This window comes from Panthera onca, chromosome E3 (assembly GCF_046562875.1).
Source record: "Panthera onca isolate mPanOnc1 chromosome E3, mPanOnc1 haplotype 2, whole genome shotgun sequence".
Classification (NCBI taxonomy): domain Eukaryota; kingdom Metazoa; phylum Chordata; class Mammalia; order Carnivora; family Felidae; genus Panthera; species Panthera onca.
In genome coordinates, this window is record NC_138354.1 from 30,327,561 (window position 1) to 30,337,486 (window position 9,926).

The window sequence follows — 9,926 nt, forward strand, 5'->3', positions numbered from 1 at the left end:
CACACACGAATATATGATCTCCAGTCACTGCTAAGTGAAAAAGAGATGAGCTCTAACATTGCTAGAAGAAATGAAAACTCATAAAAATTTCATGGAAGTCAAATGTGGTAATATGTCTCAAGAACGTTATCATTTGACTTGCTAATTATATATCCAGAAATTACATTGCACTGTGACCTTAACAACGTGAAACAGAAAATACAGAAAAGAAAACCTGGAGGAAATACACCAATGTGGCTTCTAGGCATAATTTTTCCCTTTCTCTTTTTTCTTGGTACTTTTCAATTTTCCTAAGGGAGCAGGCATGACTTGGAGTCTTAAATCAAAGTACTATACGTTCTCAGATAATATCACCAGCGTATTTACTCATATAAGAATTATGTGCTTGCCTTTACTGATTCATAGGAGTTCAAAGTCTCAATACACTAAAGAAAAATCTAGTTTTTTTAAACATCTGGTTTTGGGGCGCCTGGGGGGGCTCAGTCGGTTAAGTGTCTGACTTTGGCTCAGTCATGATCTCACGGTTTGTGGGCTCGAGCCCCACGTCAAGGCTCTGTGCTGACAGCTCGGAGCCTGGAGCCTGTTTCAGATTCTGTGTCTCCCCCTCTCTCTGTCCCTCCCCTGCTTGTGCTCTGCCTCTGTCTGTCTCTCAAAAATAAATACACATTAAAAAAAAAAGTAAATATCTGGTTTTATTTAAAAAAAAATGTTAGCGGGTTTGGTCTACGATGCTAATCTACTAGTATACTCATGCTTGAAGAGAGGGGCCCTAAAATCTGGAATTTTTTTTTTCAGGGCCACGTCAGTGTTGATCCATAGAACAGTTGAGACGTCTTTGGAAAGACACTTGCTGAGAATATAAAAAAAGCCCATTAGCTTTCTCCTCGGGGGATTCTAGATTGAAATCGTGGTGAATGTGTATGTGGAGATTAGCTGCATCTTTAAATAGAAGTCCTGAGAAGTCAACCAGCCCAGCAAGGCAGCCTGCTTTCTACAAGTATGCAAGGATTCAACCAGGAGAAAATCACCTCAAACGAACAGAAAGGAGGCTGCCACTAGGATTTCTGTGTTCATCTGGCACTTATTCTTTTACATCTGATAAACAAAATAACAGTAAGTTACTTTTTTTTTTTAATTTTTTTTTTAATGTTTATTTTTGAGACAGAGACAGAGCATGAACAGGGGAGGGGCAGAGAGAGAGGGAGACACAGAACCGGAAGCAGGCTCCAGGCTCTGGGCCATCAGCCCAGAGCCCGATGCGGGGCTCGAACTCACGGGCCGCGAGATCATGACCTGAGCTGAAGTCAGACGCTTAACCGACTGAGCCACCCAGGCGCCCCAATAACAGTAAGTTACTTTTAAAGGACTAATAACGAAGACTCATTTGCTTCATTTTGAAAGCAAACGTCCTCTTCTCTTTTTTTCCTACCTGGACCCCCAAGGGCTTCACTCTCCTTATTTTCCGCCTCAATTTCTTTCAGTACTTCGGTCAGAGCTTCCCACTTCGGGTTGCTTTCTAGCACCAATTCCTTTTTTGTTTCTGTATGGGAATAAAAGGATAACCTCATTCTCCAGGGTAGTATTCACCTGTAAAGTGTTCCACAGGCTTTCAAAACAACACAACACAGACAACACAAGTGTCATTCCAAAAGCTTGTTCTTTTGAGCTTCCTTCCTGATGCCAGATAGAAACTACTTTCTTGAAAAAGGTCTCTTTAAGGTCTAAATAGAAGATATTTGAAACTGACATTAACAGAGGTTTTATAGTGGGGCGCCTGAGTGGCTCAGTCGGTTGAGCGTCCGCTCTTGGTTTCGGCTCAGGTCATGATCTCACGGATCATGGGTTTGAGCTCACATCAGGCTCTGTGCTTACAGCATGGAGGCTGCCTGGGATTCTCTCTCTCCCTCTTCCTCTGCCTCTCTCTGGCTTGCACACATGCTCTCTCTCAAAATAAATAAATGAACTTTAATTTAAAGGAAAGAGAGGTTTCATAGTGCCTTGAGAGAAAGTTACATGTGCGTCATGAATTTCAGATGATTCTGTATTAGTTGTCAACCGTGATACTATATATAAGCTGCTACATAAAACGAAAGAATTAGTACAGAGGAAGAGTATTTATTATTTCTAATCCGCATGACTTTCACATTCCTGAAAATGGAATACAAGGAGACCACAATCAAACATTTCTGTAAGTACCCAAATGCATCACTAATGTATTTAAGTTTTGAACTAGACCTTTGAACTAGGCAGAAAGTCAGCATCAATCCTATCCCACGCTTTAAAAAACCAATGATATTTGTCATACCCACTAGATAAGTATTGGAATAAACCTATTCTCGCCTCATTCTCGCCTCATATTTTTGTACAGCTAAAAGGAATGTTAAATATTCTGTTAAGACTGTAAGAGCCAAAAGTAGTTATTATTCTGAAGTAAAAAAAAAAAAAATGTATCAATCAATAGTTCTTATATAGCAGTAAGAACACTCTTGACTGATATTTGGCACTTGTTATCCGGAATCCTCTAACAACGGATTCTAGGACTTGCCATGCTGGATACTTTTAACTTACGTTACACATAACACGCCTTTAACATACAGGCACGCATTCTTCACACAGCTGAAGGAGACTGAGGATTACACGTTGACTTGGTAAGAATTTTCACACCAAATACTTAAATAAGAGACACAGTTAAAGATGAAGCCTACAGGATACCTTGTACTTGTTCAATTTCCATTTTTTCAGACACTTTGCCTTTTTTGTTCATTTTGGCATCTGGAAGATGATAAACCCTTGCTCGAGCATTAACAAACATCGAGGTGCTGGACTCAAGAAAGAGCCAACCTAATATGAAAAGTTAAAAAAAAAAAAAAAGGCCTTCAATTTGGGATGAATTTTAAAGACTCTCTGATGGTCACATGCCCTATCTATACAACTGCCTGCCATAGTGTTCTCTGAACCGTACCTTCTCCCTTACTGAGGCCTCAATCACTGTTTGATTAGGCCAGTGGGCTTTCAAAGTGTGGCCTAGTGACCTCTGGGGGCCACCAAAATGTTTTCAGGGAGTCTGGAGCTCAAAACTATTCTCAGATGAGTAATAATTCCTTATTTGGTTTTTTTCCCACTGTGGTGACATTTCTGGTAATGGTGCAAAAGCATTGGGGGGTAACACTGCTGGGTGCCTGAGCATCATCAAGGCAGTGGAACCAAAGAGTACCAGTGGTCAATGTGTTCTTCACTGCTGTGCATTCGTAGCTTATTACTTAATGTCCCTGATGAAGCAATAAAAACTATTAATTGTAGGGGCGCTTGGGGGGCTCAGTTGGTGGAGTGTCTGACTCCTTCTTTCTGTTCAGGTCACGATCTTGAGGTTGTGGGACTGAGCCCTGCATCAGGCTCTGTGCTGAACATGGAGCCTGCTTAATATCCTCTCTCCCTCTCTCTCTCCCTCTGCCCCTTTCTCCTGCCTGCTTGCTCTCTCTCTCTCAAATAAAACAAAATAATTTTTAAAAGTTAAAAACATTACTAATGGTAGTAAATCTTGGCCTCAGAGGACAACGGACCCCATTTTGAAAATCAACGGTCTAGTCAAACAGTGACAGAAGTCACATTAGTGGGGCAGATGTGGCTGGTAGAAAAAGAAGACGGTAGCCAACTGTTTAAGTATGTTTCTCTACAAATCTCTTCAGTCTTCAGCACTCTAGCTGATGAAACCCTAAACTCCCTTGCTGTTTCTTAGGAGAAAATGAATTTGAAGTTCTTAACAACTAAACTTCCAGAACACAACCTATTTCTAAGTTGGGGACTGCCTGTAATATACAGAGTCTTTTCTAGAAATAAAATTGCCCGGAATGGATATGAATATTTATTATTATACAGAACAGAAGTTCAGTAGGCGGAAACATTAGCTATCAATAAAACCTACATCCTTATGCTATGAACATAAAACGTAATTTGAAAGCTTAGTATACCGTGTAGTTGAATATAGCACTCCCCACATCTGATTCCCCAACAAAATCCGACACTTTATTCAAATCAGCTCCCATAATAATATTAGTATTTTTATCTCCCACCTGAATTCTGACCAAAAGCCTTCTCTGTCGCTCTCAGAGATTCCAGAAGATTAAGGAATGTGATACAATCATACTGAGAGAGATACTGCAGCAAAGTTCGTAATATCTTCAAATCCTGAACCAAGGACTTAGTCTTGGCTCCAAGCTGGTGCCACAAGGGATCCAGATAATGGCGGATGGTCTAAAACAAGAATACAGTTTAGTATGGCTAAAAATATATTGGATATAGCTATTATTTTTTTATTTATTATTTGAGAGAGAGAGAGCGAGCGAGCGAGCGTGGGAGCAGGGGAGAGGCAGAGAGAGGGAGAAAGGGAATTTCACACAGGCTCCACGCTGTCAGTGCTGAGCCTGATGTGGGGCTTGAACTCATCAACCATGAGCTCCCTGAGCCAAATTCAGATGCTGAACTGACTGAGCCACCCAGGTGTCCCCAATCATTTGTTTTCATGAAACATCAAAGCTTACAGCTTAGACCTGCCCAGTTTCTGCCGAATTTGGTTGTGACCCTATCCTGGATACATAAAGATGTGGGATCCAGCTGAACAGGGAACAGAGGGCACATACCAGGGAAACTACATGATATCAAATTAAATAACGACGTACCTTAACTTTGTGGTGTAAGTGATTTGCTTGGGTTTTCCGCCCCCCCAATGTGATTCATGGATGGAAAAGAATTTGTTAAATTAACAAGGGACTACATTTGAATATTTTCTGGGATCCTAAAGTGTTTGCCTAAAATGAAGGCTAGCTTTGGCATGTACTATGTAGGTATCTACGTATCCACTGCTACGTATATACACGTCCTTCACAAACTGATTCTTTTTTTTTCCTTTTTTTTTTTTTTACTGTTTATTTATTTTTGAGAGAGAGACAGAGTGCAAGCAGGGGAGGGGCAAAGAGAGAGGGAGACACAGAATCTGAAGAAGTCTCCAGGCTCTGAGATGTCAGCACAGAGACCGACGCAGGGCTCGAATCCACGAACGGCGAAATCATGACCTGAGCTGAAGTCGGACGCTTAACCGACTGAACTACCCAGGCGCCCCACAAACTATTTCTTAACTAAAAAGGATAATACCTGTAGCATGCTATGGAAGCAGTATCACTACACGGCACTTTACCCAACAAATTCATACTCAGAAGGAGTATCTGGGTGACCATATAGTTTACTGTCCAATCTGGGGCTCTTATGAAAATGAAATTATATTATTAATAATCACTCCGGGACAACAGACAGATCCTAGAACTATCCTAGACAAACTGGGACATATAACTGCATGCCTGTTTTGTAAAATAATCTACAAAAGTTAAATTTTCCAGGCACCTGGGCAGCTCAGGCAGTTGAGCATCCGACTATTGATTTCTGCTTGGGTCAGGACTCCAGGGTTGTGGGATCAAGCCACGCTCAGCGTGGAACCTGCTTAGGATTGCCCCTTCCCCACCCCACCCCCCCGCCCCGCCCCTCTCTCTCATTCATGCTCTTGCTCTCTCTCCTATTCTTTTTTTAATGTTTATTTATTTTTGAGAGAGACAGAGACAGAACGCGAGCGGGTTAGGGGCGGAGAGAGAGGGAGACACAGAATCCGAAGCAGGCTCCAGGCTCTGAGCTGTCAGCACAGAGTCCCACACGGGGCTCGAACCCATGTACCATGAGATCATGACCTGAGCCAAAGTCGGACGTTCAACCAACTGAGCCACCCAGGCGCCCCTCGCTCTGTCTCTTAAACAAATGTTAATTTTCTGGGACGCCTGGGTGGTTCAGTTGGTTAAGCATCCCACTTCGGCTCGGGTCATGATCTCACGGTTCGTGGGTTTGAGCCCCGAGTCAGTCTCTGTGCTGACAGCTTGGAGCCTGGAGCCTGCTTCGGATTCTGTGTCTCCCTCTCTCTCTGCCCCTCCCCTGCTCATGCTCTTTCTCTGTCTCTCTCTCTCTCTCTCTCTCTCTCTAAATAAATAAATAAATAAATAAATGTTTAAAAAATTAAATAAATAAAAAATAAAAAAAATTTTAAAATGTTAATTTTCTAACAAGATGAGAGCCATGTCTGCATTTACATCTGGTTGCTGAAAGAATACCCAAAATAATACTTTGACCTTTACCAGGGAATGAGAAACAGAAACTTAGTACAAAACCTATCAGGTTATATTGTGTTTTTTAATAAGGACGCACACATTCTATTAAAAGAATGGGAAGGGTTTTTTTGTGGTTTTTCTTTGTGGCTTCACATGCACTAAACTGTAAGAACAGAGGAACAAAACATAATGTAATTAGTTTTATGTATCATTATTTCAATAAAAGCACTTTCTGGAAGAATCAGAGATACGAGGAGTTAAATTTTTCCTTTTAAATAATCACTCTGAATTATTTCCAGTGACACAGAGATGCATTCAGAGCTTAAAAGACAGGAACTTGTTCCACCAAAATATAGAAAAAAAAAAAGCTGCCTGGAATTTTTTAAAAAGTCAGCGTTTTCTGGATCTACAATTCAATTTTAGACATTTACGCATCTGTATTAATATTCATCTACAATAGAAAACATCAGTTAGAATAAAAGTTCCTTGAACTAAAAGTCTTAACATTTTCTCAACTGAAAACGTAATTTTAGGACACAGCAAGGTTCACATTCCTCAGTAATGAAAACTCGTCCCAATTATTTTTATTCCAAACAAAAGATCATAAATTATGAAAGCATTCTCATGTAAAACTCTTCTATCTGTAGATATCCAAATGCTGTCATTTCAGAGCAAAAAGGTTATTTTTCCTTCTCTTAATTATCCTTGAAATACAAGATAATCACTGTATAACTGCAAAAATAAAGAGTTGTGCTTAGGGTCAATCCATGTATTCTACTACAAATTATGACTCTCCAGTAAACCGAACAGGTTGTACTTAAATCGCCTCCAGATTAGTTTTAAAATAACAACAACTTCTGGGGCGCCTGGGTGGCTCAGTCAGTTAAGCGTCCGGCTTCGGCTCAGGCTTCGGCTCAGGTCATGATCTCGCGGTTTGTGAGTCCGGGCCCCGCACTGGGCTCTTTGCTGACAGCTCAGAGCCTGGAGCCTGCTTCGGGTTCTGTGTCTCCCTCCCTCTGTGCCCCTCCCCTGCTCACACTCTGTCTCTCTGTCTTTCTCAAAAATGCATATAAAAAAACATTAAAAAAAACAACAGCGATATCCTACTGAGGACACCGCAATTAGCAAAAGAACCGGGAATTCTTTAAAGCTGTAACCTAACACACTGCGCTTACAAGGAAAAGAGGCAGAGTACCTTGTCAAACGGTTTTCCAATAGCATTTTCTAAAGACATATCTTCAACTTCGAGCGATGGGTTGTGGCATTTCAGTTCTTTCAGACACGCATTTAGGATGTCCAGGATGGCAGTCTGTATGGCGAGCATGGCAGGCGTCATAGAAACGTGAATTTCTACAACTTCAGGTTTGTGCTGTTCTAAGAATGAGTTTACTGCTACATGGAACCTGAAGAGACAAATCATTTCCAAACGTTTTCTCCGAGACCAGAAATAACACGGCTCTCAGTTTTTGCTCTCACAGGGGTTTTGGAAATGCAACTAAGACACAAACCAAACAGACAGCAAAATGACAATGTTTTCAGAAGTACTTTTAATCTCAACAAAAGGATGTATTCGTTGAATAAGGCAGGGGGTCAGCAAAAATATGGTCTGGGCCCAAACCAGTGCCTGTTTGTTTGTTTTTTTTTTTTTAATGTTTATTTGTTTTTGAGAGAGAGGGAGAGAGAGACAGAGCACAAGCAGGGGAGGGGCAGAGAGAGGGGGAGACACAGAATCCGAGGCAGGCTCCAGGCTGAGCGGTCAGCAGAGCCCGACGTGGGGCTAGAAACCATGAACCATGAGATCATGACCTGAGCCAAAGTCAGATGCTCAACCGAGTGAAGCCACCCAGGCGCCCCGTTTTTGTTGTTTCTTTTTTTTCATTGCCTGTTTTTAGAAATAGTGTTATTGGAACACAGCCGTGCCCAGTGTTTATGTATTGTCTATGGCTGCTTTCCTGATGTAACAGCAGACTGGAAGCATTGTCACAAACCACATGGCCTGCAAAGCCCAAAATATTTACTATCAGGCCCTTCACAGAAAAAGCATGCCTATCCTTGACACAGCATAATCAAGAAAGGCAAAAGACCCTGGCAATCACTCTCAAATGCCATGTAGTGTAACCAAAATACGTATCAGCATAGGTGCGAGATGTTTGAACATTGGAACCTTCTGGGTTTTCCTAGACATTTACAGGAATTCTTCAAAAATCTTTTCGCTTTGGGGCCCCTGAGTGGCTCAGTCAGTTAAGCGTCCGACTTCCGCTCAGGTTATGATCTCACGGTTCATGAGTTCGAGCTCCGCGTCAGGTTCTGTGTTGACCGCTCGGAGCCTGGAGCCTGCTTCGGATTCTGTGTCTCCCTCTCTCTGCCCCTTCCCTGCTCGTGCTCCGTCTCTCAAAAACAAATAAACGTTAAATAAAATTAATAAAACAATCTTTGTGCCTTATTCCCCGACGGGTAATTTTCAGAGGGAGTTTAGTTCTCCTAAACCTGTTATATACCTTAGGCTCTAGATTCCCTGGGGGTTTCGCTAAACGTAGAAGAAGCAATAAAGTGGCTGCCCTTGGATGGATGTGACGGGCTACCAGAAAAGGAAATATCAAATCTGTCTCTCCTTTTAAAATAATCACAAATGAGGTAACCATATGTTTCTATTTGATGCACTTGGTATGGACCCGGCTATCATATGTCAAGTGCAATTCCTCTAAATTTTACATCACTTTCAAGTGCACGCTTAAGTCGGAGTGGATTCTCTCACAGAAATCTGTCACATAAGGCTATTTACCTTGGCCACAGATACAGCTTCCCTACGAAAAGATTTCGCATCACTCTTTCCACGTGACAAAAACCAGTGTCAAAGGCGACAGCATTGTCTGTGAAAGCTTTAATAAAACCACGCTTGTTTTTCTGGCGAAACAGACGCAAGATGAATGCTTCTTGACAAGACTCGATTATCCTGTGCGCTCTATACACCAAGATGCCTGGGAAGAGATAATAATTTAGATTACAGAACAGACAAGGAAGTTCATGCTCGTTTTCATTCACTGATTTCACCACATTTCTCTTGAGCACGGGCGGTGTGCTCATCTGGGCCGGAGATACAGCAGTGAACACACAGATGGCAATCTGTGTCCTTGCGGTACTTACGATACACAATATAAACAAAAAGACGATTTAGTAAGTTGTACAGCGATAAGGGCTGGGGAGGAAAAAAGGAATCCGAGGAGGAGGAGAGGGAGTGTGTGTGAGAGGTGATGGGGGGCAACTTTAGGCAGGGTTGCCTCGTTGAGGCTCTATCTGGGCCAAGGCTAGATGGAAAAGAGGAGGTGAGCCTTGGAACCACGTGCACCAAGACCGTTCCAGGATGAGGGGACAGTAAGAGCAAAGGCCCTGGGGTGGGGTGTGTCTGGCACGGCGGAGGAAGAGTTTCTGAAAGCAAAGTGCCTCACTGACTCTCCTTTCATATGTGAACCAGATGTGGACTACAGAAAAGAGGGCCATTTCACAAGTCTGGGTAACATCTGTACCACCTACTAGAATAATTCAATTTTTGGAATCAGAGGATATTCAACTGAGAGATAAACTAGTCCATTAAAATAAAGACCTTTAATGAATATATTTACTACATCCGGGTTTGGGGGTGCTGTGATTAGGACACTTCTGAGATCACAAAAACAAGGAAATTATTATACGTTTCCTTATTTATAAAATGAGAGCACTGACCAGATAATCTTTCTTTTGTGTGTATAATACATCCACGAGACATGACACATATATGCCATTTTG

At 41.9% G+C, this 9,926-nt stretch overlaps 1 protein-coding gene across 1 annotated transcript in view; it reads right to left on the reverse strand.

Moving 5' to 3' along the window:
- The window catches only part of ERCC4 (ERCC excision repair 4, endonuclease catalytic subunit), a 33,155-nt gene that overhangs the window by 16,436 nt on the left and 6,793 nt on the right, over positions 1-9,926 (reverse strand). Inside the window, exons 3-7 of the mRNA XM_060648544.3 lie at positions 8,926-9,121; positions 7,339-7,546; positions 4,071-4,251; positions 2,713-2,841; positions 1,430-1,540 (exon numbers count right to left, since the gene is read on the reverse strand). Coding sequence (XP_060504527.1) covers positions 1,430-1,540; positions 2,713-2,841; positions 4,071-4,251; positions 7,339-7,546; positions 8,926-9,121 — 825 coding nt within the window. The remainder of the gene's footprint in view (positions 1-1,429; positions 1,541-2,712; positions 2,842-4,070; positions 4,252-7,338; positions 7,547-8,925; positions 9,122-9,926) is intronic.